At 52.1% G+C, this 22,628-nt stretch overlaps 7 protein-coding genes across 7 annotated transcripts; 3 read left to right on the forward strand and 4 right to left on the reverse strand.

Moving 5' to 3' along the window:
• Nucleotides 1–1,119: 1,119 nt before the first annotated feature.
• BO80DRAFT_454790 (putative TBC domain protein) lies at nucleotides 1,120–3,681 on the reverse strand (the record flags this gene model as incomplete). The annotated part of the gene is made up of 2 exons (XM_025722083.1): nucleotides 1,120–1,500; nucleotides 1,561–3,681. The coding sequence occupies 2 exons, from the start codon at nucleotides 3,679–3,681 to the stop codon at nucleotides 1,120–1,122; spliced, it is 2,502 nt and encodes an 833-aa protein (XP_025576123.1).
• A 1,730-nt stretch (nucleotides 3,682–5,411) lies between these two features.
• BO80DRAFT_434338 (Mo25 family protein) lies at nucleotides 5,412–6,874 on the reverse strand (the record flags this gene model as incomplete). Its single annotated transcript, XM_025720866.1, has 5 exons — nucleotides 5,412–5,651; nucleotides 5,719–5,991; nucleotides 6,049–6,524; nucleotides 6,617–6,677; nucleotides 6,770–6,874. The coding sequence occupies 5 exons, from the start codon at nucleotides 6,872–6,874 to the stop codon at nucleotides 5,412–5,414; spliced, it is 1,155 nt and encodes a 384-aa protein (XP_025576124.1).
• Nucleotides 6,875–7,235: 361 nt separating this feature from the next.
• On the forward strand, nucleotides 7,236–9,418 carry BO80DRAFT_405740 (protein arginine methyltransferase RmtB). Its single transcript, XM_025717729.1, has 4 exons — nucleotides 7,236–7,689; nucleotides 7,819–8,232; nucleotides 8,290–8,527; nucleotides 8,584–9,418. The coding sequence occupies exons 1-4, from the start codon at nucleotides 7,452–7,454 to the stop codon at nucleotides 9,332–9,334; spliced, it is 1,641 nt and encodes a 546-aa protein (XP_025576125.1). The 5' UTR covers nucleotides 7,236–7,451; the 3' UTR covers nucleotides 9,335–9,418.
• A 116-nt stretch (nucleotides 9,419–9,534) lies between these two features.
• BO80DRAFT_405743 (uncharacterized protein) lies at nucleotides 9,535–10,723 on the reverse strand (the record flags this gene model as incomplete). The annotated part of the gene is made up of 3 exons (XM_025717730.1): nucleotides 10,635–10,723; nucleotides 9,765–10,571; nucleotides 9,535–9,739 (listed from the first exon to the last, which is right to left on the reverse strand). The coding sequence occupies exons 1-3, from the start codon at nucleotides 10,640–10,642 to the stop codon at nucleotides 9,535–9,537; spliced, it is 1,020 nt and encodes a 339-aa protein (XP_025576126.1). The 5' UTR covers nucleotides 10,643–10,723.
• Nucleotides 10,724–11,033: 310 nt separating this feature from the next.
• On the forward strand, nucleotides 11,034–13,915 carry BO80DRAFT_57918 (AAA family ATPase SEC18). Its single transcript, XM_025724620.1, has 4 exons — nucleotides 11,034–11,238; nucleotides 11,301–11,453; nucleotides 11,503–11,815; nucleotides 11,872–13,915. The coding sequence occupies exons 1-4, from the start codon at nucleotides 11,117–11,119 to the stop codon at nucleotides 13,741–13,743; spliced, it is 2,460 nt and encodes an 819-aa protein (XP_025576127.1). The 5' UTR covers nucleotides 11,034–11,116; the 3' UTR covers nucleotides 13,744–13,915.
• A 172-nt stretch (nucleotides 13,916–14,087) lies between these two features.
• Nucleotides 14,088–14,898, forward strand: BO80DRAFT_444484 (uncharacterized protein; the record flags this gene model as incomplete). The annotated part of the gene is made up of 2 exons (XM_025721432.1): nucleotides 14,088–14,523; nucleotides 14,588–14,898. The coding sequence occupies 2 exons, from the start codon at nucleotides 14,088–14,090 to the stop codon at nucleotides 14,896–14,898; spliced, it is 747 nt and encodes a 248-aa protein (XP_025576128.1).
• Nucleotides 14,899–16,818: 1,920 nt separating this feature from the next.
• Nucleotides 16,819–18,268, reverse strand: BO80DRAFT_424626 (KxDL motif-containing protein). Its single transcript, XM_025719326.1, has 3 exons — nucleotides 17,648–18,268; nucleotides 17,379–17,531; nucleotides 16,819–17,177 (listed from the first exon to the last, which is right to left on the reverse strand). Exons 1-3 carry the CDS (start codon nucleotides 17,953–17,955, stop codon nucleotides 17,099–17,101), a joined length of 540 nt encoding a protein of 179 aa, XP_025576129.1. The 5' UTR covers nucleotides 17,956–18,268; the 3' UTR covers nucleotides 16,819–17,098.
• Nucleotides 18,269–22,628: the final 4,360 nt, after the last annotated feature.

Genomic DNA, 22,628 nt, shown 5'->3' on the forward strand with positions numbered 1-22,628 from the left:
CAATTATGTATTATTACAGACGAAAGTCTAATAGACAAGGGACTAGTTACATAGGCAACGGGTAGATGGATAGATAGATAGACCGATCGGATAATCGGTCATCGGGATAGGTTGGGAAGATGCCCCTACCACATTCCAAAAGTGGAAACACAAACAAACAGGCGTAACGCAAAAAGAATGGCCAGGAACTAATTCAACAAAGAAAAGGTAGAAATCAGCAGCCGTGAAAAGAATGGGTATCAGAGCCAACAAGGGATTAAGTATGTAGTTGATACCTAGTATGTAGGTAAATCAGCGAAGTTGACGTCAGCAAGATAACAGAACAAGTCAAAGGAAAACAAGAAGAGGGAAGGACAGCAGCTGAGCAGACGATAAGGAAATGGTGTGAAGGTGTGAATGATGGATGGATGGTTGGTTGGTGTAGATGTAGCAGTAGTAGTAATAATCAGCAGATAAGTGTAACTGTGTACGTAATGTATGTATGTATGAAAGTGAACAAGACAGGACAAGACACCCTCGAGGTAATAATGTGGGTTTGCTCGGTTTGCTTCTCGCGACAAGCCCGATTTCACTGCTTGGACGGGAAGAGGTCTGGAGGCCACGAGGGAATGAACAACCAAGCAGTTGGTATTAATGATAAAGCGAGGGTGTTCGTAGGTAAGGGTGTATGTGTAAGGTTCTTTCATAGTCGACTGAGGGATTGGTGTCGACGAGAGTGTATTGATATCGTGATGTGAGAGCCGTTAATAAAATGCGCGTCCGTGAAATAAATAGGTAAAAGGTGACGAAAGGAGCGGAAGGATGGTATAAGAATGAATGCCGGGAAGAAACAAACAAAACGACTTTTGTTCAATCATGAAGAATCGTCTGGTCGAATCGTAAAGGTATCCTTCGTAAGCCAGGTAAGTAGGCTGTTTGAAAGAGCCGAGAAGATTATATTGGCGATTGGTGTATGGGGGGGGGGGTGAGTGTAAGGATGTATTATAGAAGTGAATTTGGGTCTGGGGATGTTGGTGAATGGTGAAATATGGTCGACGCCGTGAGTAGGTCGTGGCGTCACACAATGTTGGTGTGGTTGCCTTCTCCTAACTTCGGTGGTGATGGTGCTAGAGTGCGTCACTAAGATGACTTTTTCCGACGGTGGACTTTCCACTCTGCTTTGGCAACCCGCATGAATAGCTCTACGTCCTTGATGGGAACCCAGCTGGTGAGAACCTTCATGGCGTTCTCGAAATCGGATTCCAGGATGATGTCGCGCATTCCATCAATCAAGGCAGCGGACGTCGCGTGAAGGACGTCTAGCCCGTTCCCGAAGGCACTGGTGGGTGCCTCTTTCTTACTACCTTTGCCCGAGGAGCCGGGCACCGTAAGGTCTTCGGCATCGCCGAGGAGCATGAACACGTCCCAGACGCGGAGTTGGGCGGGGAACGGGATGGAATAGTTGAATAGGGTCAAGTACCATCTCGTGCCGTATGCTGTTGGGGGGATCCCAATTTCGTTCTGAACATATTAGATTCCTGTATTGGAAAGAAGGGAGGAATAATAAGTCGAGTCACTCACTAGCTTGGCAGCAACTTCTCCTTTCTCCAGCCACTCACGTTCAAAGTCCCCTAGGGCCTCCATAAGGCCTGCAAAGCCCGACTGGTAGAGACGCTCCAAACCGCGCAATTGCCAGAGACGGACGAGCATGATGAAAGCGTGTTCCTCGTCGTAGTAAGCGAGAAGGGTCGCAGCAAGGGCGGCCATGCCCTGGACGTACCCCGTGTCGGGGAAGTACAGGGACATCGCGTGGAGCACGCGGAATAGCAGCCGTTGGCCTCCGCGGTAGCGTCGGCGGAACATGATGTGGCTGGTGATGGTTCTCGGGACGTCAATGTCGATCTGCACATCATCGGGCGACGAGATCAATTGATACTCATTGAACGCTTCGATAAGCTCCTCTTCCGAAGGGCTGTTGCTGTGCAGTCTGGCGCTAGCTTTCAGAAAGGCGTACCAGGCAGTTGCTCGCCATCGGTCAGGGATGCCTTTCCAAGTCCGTTCGATCAGCTTGGAGCTAGTCGTGTCAAACTCGAACGTCATGCCACCACCATCTGGGCTCCTCATCGGCCGGGCCATCTTGGTCCATTTATCTTCTCTTTCCCACTCTTTCTTTCTCGCCGCACGGGCGGCGGCTGCATCCTGTCTCTCCCCAGGTGTTACGGGACCTGTTGGATGGGTGAGCATATCGCTCGCCTCATCTTTAACGCGACGATCGCGATTATGAGGCAGATGGTTGGCCGCCCGACGGAACCGCGAGGTTGACCGTCGCATCATCAACGAACTATACATGCTGTGGGATGACGTGGGCCGTATCGAAGGCTCAGACAACTTCCGTGTTGGAGACCGGCCTGTAAGGCCTGTGAAAGAGCGGTTGCCTCCAATAGCCGATGGGGGACGGATGGAATGCTTCCGCCGCGGTGTCTCAGAAGCCAGAAGGAGGCTGGTAGAGACACGCTGGATCGGACTGGGGTCAATGCCTTCGGTGGAGTTGGATGTCGGCGACCGGATGAAACCATATCGATCTACATCCCCTGCTTTGATGTTCTGCCAGTACTCGATGCCGCCAGCCAGCTCGTGGGCCTCTCTTTTGATGGCCGGAACACTGTCAGGACCGAGAGATGACACAACACTCTTGGTATCCGTGCCTGATACACTGGGTCCAGAGAGACGAGAGGTCTCTATACTGGTCGGCCCATCCTCCCACAACACACCGTTCTCCATGGCCATTGACTTGGCCACCTCAGAGTCCGTCACATTTTCTTCCCCCTTCTCATACATGAGGCGTACCCGTCGCGACAACATGTCTTCGTCCGCGGAGATGGCTCTGCTTGCAATGGCGCTGTGTCTGACGCGCAGGGTCGATGCAGGCTTTGACCGCCTCGGAGGCATGTCCATATTCTCCGCCTCTGTGCTAGTCTGCTCCGAAGCCACATCGGGGGATACCGGTTCCCTTTCATCGGGCACCTGCTGCTGTTGATCCTCCCTGTTCTGAGTCCGTTGTGCCGCCTCTCGTCGTCTTGCCTCCTCCTGCTGGATTTGCTGTTGTAATTGGCGTTTTGATTCCTCCTGGATGAGGCTCCCGCGCTTGGAAAACCGCATCGATTGCGTCCCGAGGCCATCGAGAGCCGAGTTCGGAATATCCAGGGCGATACCGTTGAAGGGCGCCTGAATGGGGGGCACAGGAGGTGCATCATCGTCATTCCGATCAAACTCGCCCGATTTCTTACTTCTCAGACCACCCCATCTGCGCTCCGACCACCGCGAACCTGGACGAGAACCTGGACGAGAAACGGGGCGGGAGGCGGGATCATTGACGACAATACTGGGGATGCTATTGCGCAGCGAGCGCAAGCTCACCGTGGAAGTCCCGGCCTCTGGCAAGGCAGTGAACCGGTTTCGCAGCAATCTTGCACTCTGTTGCGACAGCGCGGGTCCTGATTGATCCCAAGCACCTCCAGAAGATGCGCTGTGTGATCTTTCCTCCGAGCACGAAGCACAATCCACTGGGACTGGGAACGAGGCGGATCGGACAGCCACAGGAGCGGTCGCAGCAATGGTTTCATCGTAGGGAACGGTCTGGATGGTGGAGGCGGAGTCGGACATGACGGCGGCAGGTATATAAGCGGAACGCGTTTCCACCATTATGCTGGCATGGCTTATGCCTTCACTTGAGAGTATCGGCAGCAGTTGATCGGAGGGGGCCTTGTGAGGTATTTGGGGCGATGCGGTGGTGGAAGCTGTAACCAAGGGGGGGGGTTGTTTGGAGGGAGCGAGCGAAGGAGGGAGGGACAACAGGGAGGGAGGCGGGGAGAAGCTGGAGCGACAAAGGAACGGATCTGGGATGGGTGCTGGATGCGATTGATTAAGATTTGGAATAGTATTAAGATTAAAATTAAACGGTCACACGACGGAGAATGAACGACACGGGGGGAAAGAGGTCTCCTGCGTAGCAAACCATGGCCGCCCCCAACGGTGGGAGAGAGTTAAGAGGGAGAGAGGCTCTGGACCGCGGCACTGGGGCACTGGTCGCTGGTTGGCAGTCGGACCAACTGCAAAGAATTCGACGAGGGAACTATTGAGGCAGCGTCGGAGCCGAGAGGGGGTTTAAGGAATGTGGTCACGATGAGGTTATCTGGTTCTGGTCGGATAAGAATGAGGCCGGAGAATTGGAGAAGAAAGAAAAGAAAGTAAGAGAGGAATGGAGGAGAATCTCTCACCTCCTATCGGGGGGGGAATGAATACTGGCTGCTCCGTATACTCCCTTCGTCCTTACTGTAGATAGATAATACTTACTACGAACCAAAAAAATTGACGACGACGCCTACGACGCCAACTCCTCCTTCAACCAAGTCCAGGCAGGGATCACGAAGGGGGGGCGCCTGCGATCCACTATCGAATTAATTTAGTATCATTTAATTCCTCGGGAGGGCCACGCAGCAGTGGATCTTCAACACGGTTAATTTTGCGTCGTCCGACAAGAATAGTAATAGTGTAATACTAGATAGCCCGCCGTCGCCCAGACGCCCGTTCAATTCGTGAGTTCGTGGGATTGCGCCCCATCATTCTTCATTCTTCTATCGTGGGCCTGGCAGAAATTCCGTGCCTAACGGTTTGCCAGCGAGGATTGACGGTTGATCCCCTCGTTGCGCACACACCACCCCGGCTGGAAATTGGGGCTCCCAACCTGGGATCTGATGCACCCAGACACACAGACACACTGTTCGTTCCGGTACATTTTTGGTGTCTTGGCTGATTTTGTTTTGATATTTTTTTTGGTGGTGATGGAGGGAGGGGTGACATCAGGGGAACCGGCCGGGAAAGGGGAAGCGGGAGAATCCGTCCTGCTTGAGCAACGTCACTAGTAGTAGCGACTCCGTACTTCCTACTCACTAGAGAGACAGTACGGAGTATCTACTAGTAAGCTGGACTGGACAGCCCCCCCTTGACGGAGGAGTGGCTCAGATGAAGAACGAAGATCAAGTTCAACCCATAGCATACAGACTAACTATATCGTCAAACGCTCTGCTCCACTTCCCTACATCCGGTCTACTTACATGCAAGGACTGGTTCCCTTTTTTCTGTTTTCCTTTATCCTCTAGCGCTGCCCGTCTCCTTCTGCCGGTTTCCAGGTTTCATATCAAACCTAATTTGCCCTTAGATATCGACTCCCTCTGTTAACTCCGAAAAAGGCCAGAATCCAGCTGGCCTTCAATGCAAACGACCCGGGGGCCTAGCGTACACCCAGTGCACACAGGCCCCCCTACGCAGACCCATCAATGCCTAGTTCACAAAAGAAAGCAGGGGAAAGTGTATAATCGCTCGGGGGAATCAATGATTGTCCGTCCCCGGCCAATGGTCGCACCGCCTGAATCTCAGGCCACCGCAGCTGTGTTGATACCGGATCGAGACCCTTCGCGTGCGGACCGTGCTGGTTCGATTGGTTCTTTGGGTAACAGCTCTATCTGACGCACCAGGAAACTCTTCTCATCGGTGAATTGATCGTCATCTGTCCGATCCTCTAGGAACCTCGGTAGAAACTTTAACAGCCGATCGCGGTTGTTGATCAGGATTCGCTGCACCGGCACCGATTTATTCGGATTCGCGACAAACACCTGAGTCGCGTCCATTGTCAGAGGTGTGCAATAATTGCAGTCCGTTAATCTGGAAGCCATCACATACCTTGAAAACGTGGAATCCCTCGTACTGGACCATCTTCCGGTCATCCCGCAGAAGCTTCATGCACAGCTTGAGGTTTTCGCCACTCTCAACATAAGCCATCATCACATTGTAGTTTGCCCGGTCAAGCAGAATCTCTCCCAGAAGCTTGATGCTCTGTCGTTTGGTGACATAAGAACTAGATTGTACTAGTACCTCGTTGAATTTGGAAAAGAAGCGATCGAAGTTTGTCGCTAGATAGCCAGTCACGATGGATTTGTGGCGGGTCAGGATTTCCTGTAGTTTTGTTAACATAACCCAACGCCAGTCCGAGAAGCAGTGGGGGTCGCTTACCCTGAATGTTGTGAATGAGTCGGCACTCAACTCAAAGCTGCCTCGGTCGATCCAGTAAAAGAACCTCCAGAATATACCAGTTCCTGCTTGCGGCACTCCTGGCTGGACCTCTGTAAGTCGGATTGCGGGCTCTCCTTCTTCCGACTGATCGTAAAGAATGATCGCCGCGATAACGTCGAATTTCAACGCTTCTCGCAGTATAGTACCACATGGCATGGCACTTTGACTGTGCTCATAGCCTTTGCACAGTTCGATGATCACTTCGGGTCGTTTATGGACGATGTATGAAATAACCGGAGGGTCAGCATGTGTTGCGTTGACGGGCTTGAATCGGAGGATATGTGAGAAGATGGTCTGCGTGTCCTTCCGGGCCTCGAACGGAAGCCGATGGAGGCCTTGAGCTAGTTCATAAAGCAGGTCTTCTTGGAGGGTGGCATGCACTAATGCTTGAACTTGCTCGGGGGACACCTCGATTTCTAGAAACAGAGCTCGCATCAGTCAATGTCCATAACCATCTCCATTTCTGCACGATTAGGGCCAGAGGAGAGCAACCATGAGTGAAGCATACCTTGAGTACCCTGAACGATCAATTTCATCTGCGATAGTTGTTTTGCTAATTCATCCTCGACCTATAGGGGGTTGGACTCAGTAGGTGGTTCTTTGTTTTCGGGCAGCTTATCGGGCGCAGTAAACGTGAACAGGGCAGAGCAAATGAACCGACCTTGGCGGTTGTTGGTGATTCACGAAGTCTCACCAAGAGATCCTTGATTGACCGGGCAATATCAGACGGCTGGCGCGATCGGCCGCGGTTGAAGAAGAAAGCCATGGTTGTTTGGAAGGGCAACGGAACCCAAACAACGGATGAAGGCAGGGGGATCTTGACTCCTTAATGGCAGCACATCAGTAAGAGAGACATGGAACGGAAAGCAAGACCGACATACTGTGATTCCCAATCTCAGTGGCAGCAACCACGGTCTCCGAGGGGTGTCTGGCGTGCGAGCGAGAGCCGTCCTGGTTCGGTCTGCTGGAGGGAAGCGGTGACGCTGTTGGCGGGGAAGCCGCTGGCCTCAGGCGGTTATCTGCGTATCGCAGTTCTGGGCCCGTCAGGTGGATAAACAAAGTCGCCAATTCCTCCTGCCGGCGGGGCTGCCTTTTCCGAGTTTTTCTATTTTTTCCTTTTTTTAACTTTTTTTCCGGCGATTCTCGATCAACCCCTCCTCACGTCCCTCATTGTACCTGATTCTCGGTGGCTATCGGACTCGACGTCTTCATTTCGTCTTGACCACATCAGTGACGGCACCACCGAATCTGTTCCGCTTGGTCGCAACTTGGAAAAACCGAAGCCGGTTCCGTTCATCCAAGAGAAACCGCCTCAATTGGTTGTCTTTCCCCGCAGTCGCACCATGTCTGCTTCCGCCCTCCCCTCTGAGCGTCTGCCCATCGACAACGATGCACGCTCCGTCTCTTCCGACGACTCGGAAATTAGCAACGAGGAAGGATGGGAAGATGTCGAACCCGATGACGAGACCCAGCCTGTGGTTGGCCTGTTCTCCGACAAGGTCTACTCCGACGTGCGGGCAATGCTGAAGGAGACCAAAGAAAAGTACAACTTTGACCTGCGGAGGATCCAAAAGGAGCTCGGTGTGTAGTCAATCGAATTGGATTTAGCATTTGATATTCCATCCGCTGCTCAGGCCCGGACGATCTCTATTGGATGATACCACGATGTGTACTATGGCTAACCTATATCAATTTGCGTTCTGCTATCAGACTTGGATTTCCTGGGCACTATTAAATTGGTCAACTACATCCGGACTCAGGTTAAGGACGGGAACATGTCCCCCGACGTTTCTTCCACGGACAAGTTTGACGACGAAGTTTATCTGAAGCCCGTCTTGGAGGACGATGCTCTTCTCTATAGTCTGGATGACATCGAAGATGAGGCTCCCGAAGCGGCTGGCGGTACCGATGCTGAGAGGCGTGTGATTGAGCTTCAGGAGGACTTGGAACGCCTGCAAACCCAGTTCTCTGAGTACAGAGAGGCCGTGCAGAAGTCGATGGAAGAACAATTGGCTAAGGAGGATGAGAAGCTTGGCTCGTCCCCAAGCGTTCTGTCGGCACAAAAGGCCGCTAGCAAGATTGAGGAAGCAGATGCGGATTACTTCACGTCCTATGCCTATAACGGTATGACTTCCTTGATTCCTGGGATCTGTCTCTTTGGCTAACACGCTGGCCCTCTAGCAATCCACGAGTCCATGCTCAAGGATGCCATCCGCACTGACGCCTATCGTGACTTCGTGTACGAGAACAAGCATTTGTTCAAGGATAAGGTTGTGCTTGATGTCGGTTGCGGAACTGGAATTCTGTCCATGTTCTGCGCCAAGGCCGGTGCGAAAAAGGTCATCTCAGTCGATAACTCCAACATCATCGATAGGGCCAAGGAAATCGTCTACGAGAATGGCTTCGGTGATGTTATAACGTACGTCCGCAGTATCTCCATTTCGACGGTATGTGTGACTGACATGTGATTTCTAGGTGCGTCCGCGGCAAGATTGAGGAAGTTACCCTACCTGTCCAACAGGTTGACATCATCATTTCCGAATGGATGGGCTATGGCCTTTTGTTCGAAGCCATGTTTGACTCGGTCATCTACGCTCGGGATCGGTATCTCGCCCCGGGAGGACTTGTGGTGCCGTCGCATGCTACGCTCCGCATTGCGCCTTTTGCCGACTCTGAGTTCATTGCCAACCACATTTCATTCTGGAAGAGTGTTTACGGTTTCAATATGAGCAGCATGCTCACTGGTATCTACGATGAGGCTTTGGTCCGTACCGTGCCGCCGTCCTCGATCCCTGGCGATTCTTCCGTCTTCCTTCCCCTTCCTCTGCACACCATCACCGTCGATGAGCTGTCATTCTTGAAAGAATTCCAGGTCACTCTTAATGAAGACATTGACTCGCTGGATGGCTTTGCCGTCTGGTTCGACATCTTCTTCATGCCCTCGAAGGATTCCGCCGTTACAGACGATGCCATTCCTTCCGAGATGCAGAAGAAGGGCTTTATCGCCTTCACCACGGGGCCCTATGGCACCGAGACACACTGGCAGCAGGCTGTCCTTCTCGTTGACCGCGAGAAGAAGAGAGGCGTTCCTCTGAAGAAGGGACAGACCATTACCGGAAAGGTCGGTTACCAGAAGAAATCGGAGAAATCACGCTCCTTGGATATTACCATCGAATGGGAGGCCCAGGAAACCGAAAAGGGTGCCCAGAAGTGGGGTCTGCAGTGAGCATATTTCTCTAGCGTTCTTCACACGCCCCTCAGGGTCATAGTTATTACCCAAATCAATCAATAAAAAAGTGTAGTACGCCTCAAGCATAATCCTGTCATCTGTAGTTTTAGTTCGTATCAGAGGCCCAGTGCGAGCTTTCATGAACGGTGACAAGCCGAGCAGTGCCACTGCGAGCATAAATATAAATCATTTATATCTCAATCTCTGCTCCTCATCATGGCGTCCGGTATCCCCACGTCGGTCATGACGATCGTGGTGAGAACGATGGGAACGCGAATCAGAATGAGAGGTTCGTCGACGCGAACGATCTCGACTTCTATCTCTGCGAGACCGATGATGCCGATGAGATCTCCGATCTTTGTCGTCTCGGCGTCTATTTGGGGAAGAGTCAAGCCTGAAGTCCTCAAGGCTGTCTTTAGATGGCGACCTCCTGCTGCGGTGAGAAGACCGGCGATTTTCGGCCCTTTTTAGAGCTTCGAGCTCTCGACTCCGTTCATCATTCCAACGTTTCCTTTCCTGTTCAACCGCCTTCAACTGACGGACACCTTTTTTCATGGCCGCAAGCGGATCATTGGCGTCCATGCGAGCCTTCTCCCTCTCCCTCCTTAGAGGATCCTCATTTCCCCAGGCATCTTTGCTGGGCACAGATTCAGGATCTATACCTTCACGCTGCGAGATCGAGTACCAAGGGGCCTGGCCCACGGATTGTCGAAACCCCGCCGCATTAGAAAATCGCATTGTGTATTGATCTTCGTATCCTCGCCGCGTTTCTGCAGCTTCTTTCTCTGCTTCTGCATTCTTTTCTACGGGCTTGCGCTTCGCCTCTGAAGGAAACAAATCAATGTGACCAGTACTATCGTGAAGTGGCGCATCGCTCGAACGAGCGGGAGCATGTTGTTCCCGCCTGACCAGTGCCGACTGTGCATCTTCCCGCGCAACCCTGATATCTCTATCGGTGTCGTTTTCTCCTGCTAGACGTCTTCTTTTTCTCGATCGTCCTGTATCATCGGTATAAGCTTTCCTATCTGGTTGGGAGACGGACGACGCTGAGGGCGGTGGAGGTGGAGTCGAAGGCCTTTCACCGCGGAGGATTTGAATTCTTCGTTCAGCATCAATCTCCTGCATACGACGCTCTTCCTCCTCCTCTCGGGCTTTGGCCTGGGCTTCGTCGCGCCGGACGCGCTCGATGTTCTCTTGGTTGTAGACGTTCCATGATTTCTTGCCGAGGAGGTGACTGCGGAGGAGACGGTTTGTCAGTATTCAAGCATGGTAGAGCGAGGGCCAAAGTTAAACTGACAGAGGCATCTTGAATAACGAGTATCCTGGCAGGAATAGACACGTCAAGCATCCAAGATCGAACTGGGGTGCATGAACCGGTGCTCGAGGGCAGCGTCATCGGTGAGAACGGAGGGGGGCGGGCCGATCGATGGGGCAAGCCAAGTCAGGGTACCTTGCCTAAGCCTAAGCCTCACTTACGTCCATGTGTCGCGAACGGAGCTCCCCCCCAACTCAACGCAACTAACCGCCACTTCTTCTCACTCTCATTCTCTCCTCTCCGGCTAACTTCCTGCTATCGGGTATTGCGTTCTTGCTCATATACTATCTACTACTAGTAATTTTTTGGTCACTTGATCACTTGGCTTAACGCAACAGCTGCCGGCAGCGTCGCATCGCATCGCCCTCCCCCACGCTCAACCCGCATTTGCCTTCCGGCTCGGAATTGACTGCATATCCTTATAATTCGTGTCTTAGACGCCTCCGCTCCTTCGGTCGAAGAAGATGTTCAACCGCAATAATTATCCTTCTGTGCCTAATCCTTTCGGCTCTCGTCCCTCTCGAGGTGACGGTTATGCGAATCCAAACCAGGGACCACCTCCTTACCCGCCCAGGTCGGGAGCAAGGTATGAGTCTCATCTTGGCGAACTACAAGACTACTATGGTGGCTGATATACTTGGTACTTAGTCCCGGAGGATACGGAGCACCGCCGCAGTCTATGGGAAGGCCCCCGCAGGCGCCTTCAAGGGTTCCGGTTGGCGAGAAGCCCGTGAGCTCAGGCAGAGCGTGGACGCTGCGTCCTGCAAAGAGCCCGGATAATGTTTATACGTTCGGAAACTTGTATGTCAAGATGCGAGCGCTCTCTCAATTACCGACTAACTGTGACTAGGGTTGCCGTTTCCACCCAGGATTTCCCACCCTCCCGTGATGGACACGATCTCCTACTACTTATCAACGACCTCTATGTCTTCTCCGCTCGCCCGCTCGAAGGGTTTTCCCCGGGACACATCAGCATGTCGGACCCCCAGCGAACATGGGCCGGTGTCGCTTTCACAGACTCCGTCAAGGTCCAGATTTATGACCCCTTCAGTCAGGGCGGAGAGGCATACGTCGGTTCTACAGATATCGAGGTAGGATTTGCTGGGAAAAAGAGGGTTGAGACCCCTTACGATCAAGATGAGCTGGGAAGTGCTGTGATCAAGGTATGCTTCTTTCTTCCACGTCAAGAAAAGGGCAGTGCCTGATCTGATATACACAGAACTTCGAAAATCAGATCTTTGCCCCCGGTCAGAAGATCCTTATGGATCACCGGAGTATCCCCCTTCTCTTGACGGTCAAAACTGTCCAAAGAGTTGATCTGTCTTCTGAGACCCCTGATCCTAGCGGAGGAAGTGTCGAGACGGATCCTGCGGCGAGAGGTATCCTCACCAGGCACTCCCAGATTACCTTCTTCAAGGATGCCCGTACCGGCATCAACATGAAGCCTTCGAACCGCCGGCCAGCAGCCAACTCTATCATTCAGCCTGACTTCAAGTTCGAGAACATGGGCATCGGTGGTCTTGATTCGGAATTCAGCACCATCTTCCGTCGTGCATTCGCCTCCCGTATTTTCCCTCCAGGACTGGTGGAAAAACTCGGACTTCAGCACGTCAAAGGTATCCTGCTCTACGGTCCCCCGGGAACTGGTAAAACATTGATTGCTCGACAAATTGGAAAAATGTTGAACGCCAGGGAACCCAAGGTCATCAACGGACCGGAAGTACTGAACAAGTACGTTGGTCAATCAGAAGAGAACATCCGAAAACTATTTGCGGATGCCGAAAAGGAATACAAGGAGAAGGGCGAAGAAAGCGGTCTTCATATCATCATCTTCGATGAACTGGATGCTGTCTGTAAGCAGCGTGGCAGTGGAGCGGGCGGTGGTACCGGTGTCGGTGATAGCGTGGTGAACCAATTGCTCTCGAAACTCGACGGTGTAGATCAGCTCAACAACATTCTGCTCATTGGTATGACCAACAGAAAGGACATGATTGATGAAGCACTGTTGCGCCCCGGTCGTCTCGAAGTTCATATGGAAATCTCCCTTCCTGACGAGTCAGGTCGAGCCCAAATCCTCAAGATCCACACACAAAAAATGCGGGATAACAACGTCATGGACGATGATGTTGATCTGCCCGAGCTGGCCCTAATGACCAAGAACTTTTCTGGTGCTGAAATTGCCGGTCTTGTCAAATCCGCATCTTCCTTTGCTTTCTCTCGGCATATCAAGGTTGGAACAATGGCCAGCATCAGCGACGATGTCGTGAACATGAAGGTCAACCGGTCTGACTTCCATCATGCTCTTGATGAGGTCAAGCCCGCGTTTGGTGTTTCCGAGGAAGAGCTGTCAAGTCGTATCCAATACGGCATTATGCACTTTTCGCCTAATATCAACGAAATTCTAAGGGAGGGAGAGCTGTTTGTAAAGCAAGTCAGCAATGCTGAATCCTCACCCCTGTTTTCAGTCTTGCTCCACGGCCCCCCCGCAAGTGGCAAGACTGCCCTCGCAGCCCGGATTGCCATCGATTCTGGCTTTCCCTTCATTAAACTGATCAGTCCTGAGGACATGGTTGGCTTCAGCGAAATGGCCAAGGTTCAGCATATCAGCAAGATCTTCGATGATGCCTACAAAAGTCGGACGAGTGTTGTCGTCGTTGATAATATCGAGAGACTTATTGAGTGGGTTCCTATTGGGCCTCGCTTCAGCAACACAATTCTGCAGACCTTGATGGTCTTCTTGAAGAAGCAGCCGAATAAGGGCCGGCGACTTTTGATTCTAGCAACCTCAACGGAGAGAGCGGTACTGAAGCAGCTGGACGTATACAACTCCTTCAATGCCGACATTATGGTTCCAAATGTGATGACATATGATGAGCTGAAACACATCCTGGAGCAGTCGGGCGCATTTGATGAGCAGGAAGTCGGGCAGGTGCTGGAGAGCATTGGCGCCATCTCAGACGACCGTACCATCGGTGTGGGTGTGAAAAAGGTTCTCTTGGGAATTGAGACAGCCAAGCAGGATGCGGATAAAGTTGGACGCTTTGTGCGTGTCATCAACAGGGCCATCGAAGAGGAGCGTAGCTTTGCGTAAAGTGTTGTGGCTACTGCCGGGTGAGGGCTACGATATTGTTGTTATGCTGGTTATTCACTTGTATACTGCTGAAACAGGTATTCATAATGACAATGATATGACTGTACCGGATATGAGAAATCCGGTGGGCGGTGTTCGGTTGAATAAGGTGGTGGCAGGGAATTCCCTCTTCCACGAGGGTATCACCCGTGTCACTTCACTCACTACCTTCCCCCTTTTAATAACACTTCTCTGTCGCCCCTTCTCGCCTCATCTTTCTCATCTGTTCCCTCTCTAGTTAGACATCCTCTCAACTCTCTCACAGCATTTTCCCTTCAAGTTTGCGACCTCATATATCCATTACAATGTCGGCCTGTGCTATCAGACCCCAGCAGATACTGAAACGAGAGTTGTCGCAGCGGGAGTATGAGTTTCTACAGGAATGGGCACCTGAATCCCTGAAGGAGTACACCCTCCCCACGGGCAGTCCTCCCATGAACAGGATGCCCCAGTACCAGACAATGCCCAGCCAGCCCCAAGGCCTGAGCCCCCGACGCCCTAAGGTTCGATCCTCAGTCTACGAGGAATGGAAGTCTCAGACTTCGCACGGCAAGTCTGTGAACGATTCTCCGCCCATGCCAGCGAGCATGGAGAACAAAGCCGACGCGACTGTTTCTCCTAGCAAGAATGCCAGAGCCAATAGCAAACAGCCTGGCAAGCCATCATCTCCCGTGGACGCAGAGCCTCGTCATCAGGAGCCGCCTCGTCCTCAGCAGCCCATCAAGGCCATGGTCCCTAACGGTGAGTAACACAACTTTCCGTGACAGTCCATCAGGCAGCATCTGACCATCCTATCTCTGGCCAGGCCACTACGCGAAGCCTACAGCGAGCGCCAACAGCCGCTCTATGACAAGCCCAGCCGCCAAAGTAGCATCTAAAGCCGGTGACCAACCCCACAAGAACAAGGGGACGGTGCCATATCGGAGACCACCTCAAGATGTCCTGGTTTACACTGCTCCAAATGGCTACCGGTTTCGGAGAGATGAGTTGTCAAAAGCGTCCCTCGGGATCAAGCATCCCAACAAGCTTACGGTTTATTTCCGGCCAAACTTTGTCGAGGACCCGTGGAAGGGCTTGAAGCCTGTTCTGATTAAGCCCAATCAGCATTGGTGGTGAGTTTTGTTTCCTTGGACTCGTTTGATCTGACTATTATATTGGCACAGTGCTCATATGGGGTATTGATATAGATCCTGATCGCACGGCGCGGACTAGTACAATTGAGGCCTCGAGTCTGAAAAATAGCATGGTGACTGCGTGGCCTACATGTGCTTTGTCCTCTGTGGTGGATGGATGATGTACTATGAAGACTGCAGACAGAGATTCGTCTGCTGGATGAACAGAACACACAGGCGAGATAAATATCGGTAGGTGGACACTGGCGATTTTAAGACCCACTAAACTGACGATTTCTCACATCAGGTCAGAGCTTTGTATGGGCTGAGCATACGAAGTGGACAGACGAGCAATGGTAGCAAGCTACGGAGTACTCATTCCTGAGTCGTTGATTGCGTACGGAAACAATAGGATGAGATGTGATACAGGAATGAGAAGACGTAATCTCGAAACCATGACAATTCAATACGCTGTAGTATTTTCTGATTCGCATCAGATGCCATAGTCAATCGTTGTAGGTTCGCAATAAGTTAAGAGTCAAATAGTCCGAATCCAAATATAGTACCACGTCTCCCCCGTGGCCCCCTGAACATGACATGCAACAGGTTGTACCAACTGCCCCCGAACCCCTGCAACCTCCCCATCTAGAACCACCCCCAGACAGAAAAAAAAAAGAAACTCATCATAGAAACATCCAACTAATATCTGAAAACGATGCTCAAAAATGACTAATTCTACAATCCGACCATCTCATTTCCCGAACCCTCAACAGAGGTATGGTATGACGACACTACCTGGTTTTCTGATCGATCGACTCCTTCCTTGTCGCAGGTTGATATTTCAGGGGGGGTGGGGGGAACGTACCTACCTCCGTACCAATTTTCTACCTATCCTTCTTTGAACAATGTCTCATGTCACGACTCACTTCATTCATCCTAAACTTGAATGTCAGTATCCACAGATCAACCTAATCGATCTATTCATTCTCATCCGGCAGGGTAATATCCGTTAGCGTTACTCTTCATATTAACTGACTTGTTTTCCTTTGTTTCAGTTGTCAGGGATATAGGGTCTTTGTGCGCTGGTGATGGCACGTCCCTCTTAAGTTCTGGATTCACTGACAATTGGGAACAGGTTCTAAGACAGGGGCTGAGACAAGGCTACCTACATGTCAGGGAATTAATTCTCTGAAGCTGACTAGCTAGCTAACTCCTGGTTTCTCGGTCAAAGTGGTGACATGTTGTTGTGCACTGCTAGCTTCACGGCATATTCCACTCCTGCTACAGTCTTGACAAAAAAATCTACAGTTGGCTGGCTCTTATGGAGGTCATCCACTACTCAACGCCCAGTAACCCCGACCCCTGACCGTGGCAGGATGTGAATTGTCCGCAAAAGCGCTGACCAACACACCCTGAACCAGAGGGTGGAGCGGAGCAGGCGGTGCAGAGATGCCCGCTGGCGGAGTGAGGTCCACAGATGGTTCAGCTCCGCTCATCCAATGTGGGGGTTCGGAGGACGTCATGAGCTAGGGGGAGAAAGAGAGACAGATACCACGCTCAGCATGCACACATGACAGGGTACAGTTGTGTCATGTCCGAGGAAATCCGCGATGTATGGAATTTGCTGCTGGGAATGTTGCTCATGCTCCGGTTTCACTGGAATGCACTGCAGGATACCTCAGGGGACCGTGCCACGTTCCCCCCACGATTCCATCCCGCCAAGTGTGATCAAGTGTGATTCGGGGATGGCACATGACCTAGCCCCTGCTTGTCACAAGCTAGATTGCGACTTTCGCCATTGACCCGCCTGTTCCAGCCTGATGCATGGTGGGCGGCGTCCTTTGCACGTGGATCTGGCCTTGATAACCGTGATCTGGCCCACCACGGCAAGTCCTGCTGCTGCCAATGGTTCAAGACACCAATGTTCGAAAAATCAACAATATATTCCATCGGAATCGATGTACTATCGAGAAAAGACGCGTCTATAATTAAAGACTGCGCCCGAGAAAAAAGCAACGACGTGTACCATCCCAAAATCCCAAGTCGCAAGATGTCGCCGAGCAAATCGCCTATCAAGAAAGTACGCCTGATCCGAGCCCAGAAACCCAAATTTCCCCAAACGGAAGCCGTCATCATCTTCGTCAAAAGTGTACCTCCCAAGAGTGAACAGAAGCCAAACAGAGCCAAAGAGCCCTTGCGGAAATTCAGTCGTCAAAGGTATATTTCCTGGCCGCTCGTCTATACTCGTCGGGGAACGCATTCTCAGCTTTTGTCTTCAAAGCACTATAATTTGCGATCCGTTAGTATTTCGAAGTCTGGATGCGTCAGACTCCTTGGAGCATTTGCTGCTGCAACTACGTTGCCAAGAATCACGTCGACAGCGGAGCGCGGCGGATACACGTGCACCCCGTGGGCGGAGCGGAGCCCGGCGACAGTCGTCATGTGTGACGCAGGAAGCATCTTCAGGGGGGCTTAAGAACTCACTTAACACGCTTCTGGGTCCACTCCAAGTCCCGCTTGGTCTCCCGAGCAACTTTGATACCATCGTTGAAAGTGGCACGAACGCCCTTCAAACGACGTTGAGCCAGAGCTTGTAGTTCTAGAAGCTCTCGTTGTTTGGCATTTAGTTGACCAGAGCTGGGTTGAGTCTCGTCAGCTTAATGTTCTTGTTACTCCGGTCACAAGTGGAAAACTGAATCGGCTCATCGAGTGGAGGCAGCCATGTCCCTCGACCTAGCAGTAGGGCAACTCACGCTTGGGCCTGCAACGCCAATCCCTTGTCCAAGGGGGTGGGATCGAAAACGTCCTGCATGCGGTCGTTCAGAATATCGACAACATCCACGCCAGAGTATGAGACAGAGCTCGATTCATAGTCGCCGCTGAGGCTGCCGGACCCGTAACTGAAACCTGCAGAGGTGCGGCTTCCTGCAGTCGTGCTGGTGTCGGTGATCTCCGGAGGAGACCCAGCTACCCTGCTAATAGGGTAGAGGCTGGCAGGAGCCGGCGCCTTCGATGGGACATTGATGGGAAGAGCAGGAGACTGGTAGTGATGGGTCGCCATGATAAAACGTCGGGTTTCTTGGTTCAGAGCAGTGTCCAGAACAAAGTGAACAGGAGAAGTTGAGAAGACAAGTCCTAAAGACTAACGCTCTGAGGGGAAGGGTATATAAGAAGATGGGAAGGACAGGGTCACAAAGAAAGACTTGATGGGATAGAAGAGGAAGAAGGAGAGGAACACGACGAGGGAGGATGAGCTGAAGGTTTATATAGCCCTCACCGGAGAGTCTTCCATCCGGCGGGCAGTTCCATGACGAGGATATGGGCCTTCCTCGAGAGGGGGTGATGGGATGGGGGATTGATCCATTGGGCATTGGGCCATTCCGGAAGGCTTCTTTCCCACCCCCTTCGACCTTCGCCCTCCCATCTCCTCCATTGCTCTCCAATCCCAACCCCCCAATTCCGCCCGTCCCTCAGTTTCTGGGCGCCAATTCGCTCCTTCCTCCGAATTGACCCCGCTCTGGCTGGGAAGACGAAAATTTAGGGAAGATTTATGAATGGCCGGAGACTGGTCCAGCCCGTCCCAACCCTCCTCCACTCAGACCCCAACCCGCGCTCCCGTGGCGATTTTGTCGGGCATCCAGTCTGTCTCAGGTTCAAACTCCCCTCTTGGGTTGCAATGGGCTAAATGGGTATCAAAGGTATAAAAGGGGGCTGTGAGGACAACGAGCCAGCGCGAATGCCTCCGAGTCAGAGGTTTGGCGGATGTGCGGAGTTACTTGGACTCCCTCCGCCTTGGGATCTCATCTATGGCTATTGGGGTTTCAATCCTTCTTTTACTTTCTCTTTGAAGTTCGAAGGCTCCTCATTGTCTATTCTTCATTTGCCATGCTGCATTACTCGATCCTCCGTCCACTGAATTCCGTGACCACCGGTGTTCGCCAATATCAGGAGGCTGGGTGGCTGGGAAACCTTGTGTGCTGTAGTTTGAGGCAGATTGCCCATTTAACAGAAGGATGACTGACCGTGATAGGAGTTGCGTGACTACAGAATCGCCGAATCATGAGACGCCCAATTGCCGACTCCGGCCAGCTATTCTGCCGTTGTATTCGATAAGCTAGATCGAATCACAGTCTCTCGTTGTTTTCTTTCGCGGTCAAGTGTCTGACATCCCGGCATGCCGTTCCGTTCCCCAACCGGCACGTTTGGTGAGCATGAGAACCAGCGGGCCAAAGGTCAATGTCAGAAGAAAAAAGAAAGTTTAGTATTTCTTTCTTGTTGGGTTGAACTCAGCATGGGCTGTTGCAAAGCAAAGCCCGCATGCAAGGCACTTCAACTCGCGATGGTGAAAATGGGGGCTGACAAAATCACAGGATCTCCGATGGTTAAGAAAGAGCGGAATCGAGGATTATGGGTTGGCGTTGGACACCTCTGCATATGCCGGGATTTAATTGGGGTGGGAAAACCCAAAACGAAAAGAAAAAAGACGAAATGAGACACAAAGGGCGTGCAAAGAACCGGACTCGGCCTTACCTCATGCTATCTCGGCCCAGCAGCCTAGGATCGTTCAAGTGGCACTGCAGGGCAGAAATTGGCCCCTGGAAATGCAAAGAAACCGTGTAACCGACAGGGTTCCGCGCTGGTGCCAGGCATATGACGTGCGAAAGGACAAAGGCGATCCGAGATTTCGGATCCTGCGAGTGCTTCCCCATCCGCTTATCGGCGGCTCTGTGTTATTCCTCACGCATGGAAATGTCTTCAGGCAATGGACCTCAACGGGGCCAAGCGCTCTAGACGCCGCCAACGTGGAAAGTTCGACGGCAAATGGGGCAGGGTGGGCCTGGACAGCAGCAACTCGACGGGCTTGCAGGTCAGCAAGGGCACCTGGCTCTCTTGATTCTTCGTCCTCGGAAGCCTTGACGATAATGATTTCCTGCAGATCTCTTGTCACAGGAGTTTACTCGAACGGCAACTATGGCCTTGGAGCCTGAATTCAAAAATGACGGTGGAGACAGGGGCGCGAGAAGGGCGCGAGAAGGGCGCGAGATTGAAAATTAAAGGCCGTCAATACGTGACCCGAACCTAAAGCTGACAGGTTGATCGGAGGCACACAATGCATGCCTCCCCATGTCCGACTGGGTTGCTGGCTTGGATTGCTGGCTTGGGGTATCGGACACCACTCAGGATCTACGCCGGATACACGGTGACATCCACCGACAGACCGTCATGGCCAGTGAGTGAGCTTCGATGCCCCGATCGTCCCAAGTGAGCACGGCCATCAATTTACAACCTTTGCTGCCTCACGCCATTTCGAGGTTGTTGCCTTACGAGATTGACCGTGCCATCTGCCTTTTCTCCCAACCACCCAAGCATGCCTGAGCACAATAAGGCCCTGGGGAAAAAGTCTTCTCTACTTGCCCATCAGCCCGACCGGGTTACCGGGTAACACAGAGGCCCAACGCGAATGCGGACGGTCTCGTACACGGTTTCAATTTTGCTGGTTTCTGGCTTTATTGCGATTTTGGGTTTTCCTCTCCAGTCCTCTCCAGTTTAGATGGAGTTACGTGCCGAGAGACGATAAGGTACACTCATTGCCTGTGATTACCGCTTCTGATGGCCCGCCGCGGCTCGAACCCGCCTGCGCCGTCTGGCCTGACACCTCTAGGCTCATGCAACCGGCTGCTCGACATCTGTCTTTGCTGCATGGGTTCTACTGGGTTCAGGCTAGGATGGCTTGGATGCAGGCTGGGTCATAGCCGCTTTGATTGTGAGACGGCGGTCCCCGCAGCGCCCACAGCGCCCAACAATCGATGCAGATGGGGTCTGTGTCAGGTCTAAGATGGACGAGGAAATGTCTCCGGAGTGGAGAACATTAAGATCCTCCGTTGACATCAACCCAACAATGGCGGATGCACGGCGGACGGAAAGATGAAGGGGATGCAGCGAATGTGGGGTTGCGAGGCCATTCATTCGCCTATTGTCCGTTTGCTCGCGTCGTCCCTCACCGCCACATCAGCGCTCGTCTTCAGTTGGTCCCGACTCGCTCCAATCGATCATCATGGTGCTGACTACGACATACGTCTTGTGTACAAGTCCTTTCGGCCCTGCCAGAATTTGGGTCCGCTTCTCCTCGTCTCTTTGGCTCTTCCAGAACATTGTGGGCTGGGTGCTACCAACAAGGTTGGCTGGCTTCGTCCAATGACATGCGCCATCCAAGGGCCGGGGGCTGCTACCCAGTCTACCTGATTAGTCTGTCTTGCGATCACCGAGGCTCATGCCTGACTGAACTGGGACACCCGATCCCTTGGTCGGCGGATTCCAGCCGCGACGGCAATCCTAACGTCATCCATGCACCCCTCAGCCAGCGGTCACCCTGGCGGAGCTGTCTGGAGCAAACGATATTTGGAGATGAATTGGTCTCTTGTCTCTTTACTTCACTGTGCTGTGCAACCTACGGCACCTTTGCATCATCTGGTGTCGGCTTTATGTCTTCGTCTGGGTTATTCCCGTACCCTCCCCCATTGCTTTCTTTTCTTTTCCTTCTGTGTGCCCTCTGCGCAAGCCTGTCTCGATGACTGACTCACAGGACGCAGATCAGCTGCAGATAGCCACTCAGGGAACTGAACGGATGGTTTCCGCCCAATGCAAATGTTTCGGACTCGATGTGAATGGCCGCCGGATCAGGAATCGGGCTTAGAAACGAAACCAGGAATGGGAATCCCTGGGCGATGATTCGATAGATACCTGACAATCATTCAGGTTTCCCGATGCAAGCGCTGCCAGATACATTCCGACAGGAAACGCCCGATTGTAGAGTAAAAAATTGTGAGCCAAGGCAACATCTATCACCTGCAGGCACTCCCCCGAGACAAGCAGCGATCATAACAGTATGCTATCTATGACCTATGCCATTCACTACATTGTCTGGAAGGAGGCTAACAGCCAATTACCATTCATCATCTGATCCCCCCCAAAGGGGTTACACAGGGAAGGCAAGGGGAGGTGGGAAGACACGACTTGCCCTTCGGAGTTACTATAGGTGGCCGTAGAGACCGACCACATGGTCAAAATCCGATTACTGAAGGAAGGGGGTATTTGGTGTCCTGATATCTCTTGTTCACCTGACCAGTCGAACCGTATGCAACAGCAGAGCTTGACCTAACCAGGAACCTAATACAGCAGGGAACAAACTAGCCAGGTCCCGGTACGTTACGAACGCTTGGAGTCGTCTTTCCCTTTTGCAGTTGATCCAATGGAGATACCTCGATGATATGCGTGGGAGTAATCTCCGGTCGGCACTGAGAAGGGCATGCGTCACTCACCACTCCAACTGTCTACTATTCAGTTCAACTGAATTCCTACACTCACAACTAACAACCCCAGAAGAAAAACAATCATGTGATTCAGTGGATATCTTTCGATGATGACATAACATGTCCCTCTGCACACAAACCAAACAAGGAAAGGAAAAAGAAAAAAAAAACTCCGTCCCCCACAGAATTTAGGAAGAAATGCAAAACCCTGATATCAATCAATCAATCAATCCACCAAGCCGAATCACGATTTCCCCGAAATGCAAACAGGTATTATAAACTAGCCCGGCTAGGGTATATCACTCACTAAGGTATAAAGAATCGATAATCTACTGAGGAGAAAAATGGATGGGGAGAGGGTGGAGGAGAAGGGGGGAACAAGACAAAAACCAAAGCGGGCAGCGAGGGAATAAGAACGCTCTGT

The sequence above is a fragment of the Aspergillus ibericus genome (genome assembly GCF_003184845.1).
Source record: "Aspergillus ibericus CBS 121593 unplaced genomic scaffold BO80scaffold_16, whole genome shotgun sequence".
NCBI classification, from domain to species: domain Eukaryota; kingdom Fungi; phylum Ascomycota; class Eurotiomycetes; order Eurotiales; family Aspergillaceae; genus Aspergillus; species Aspergillus ibericus.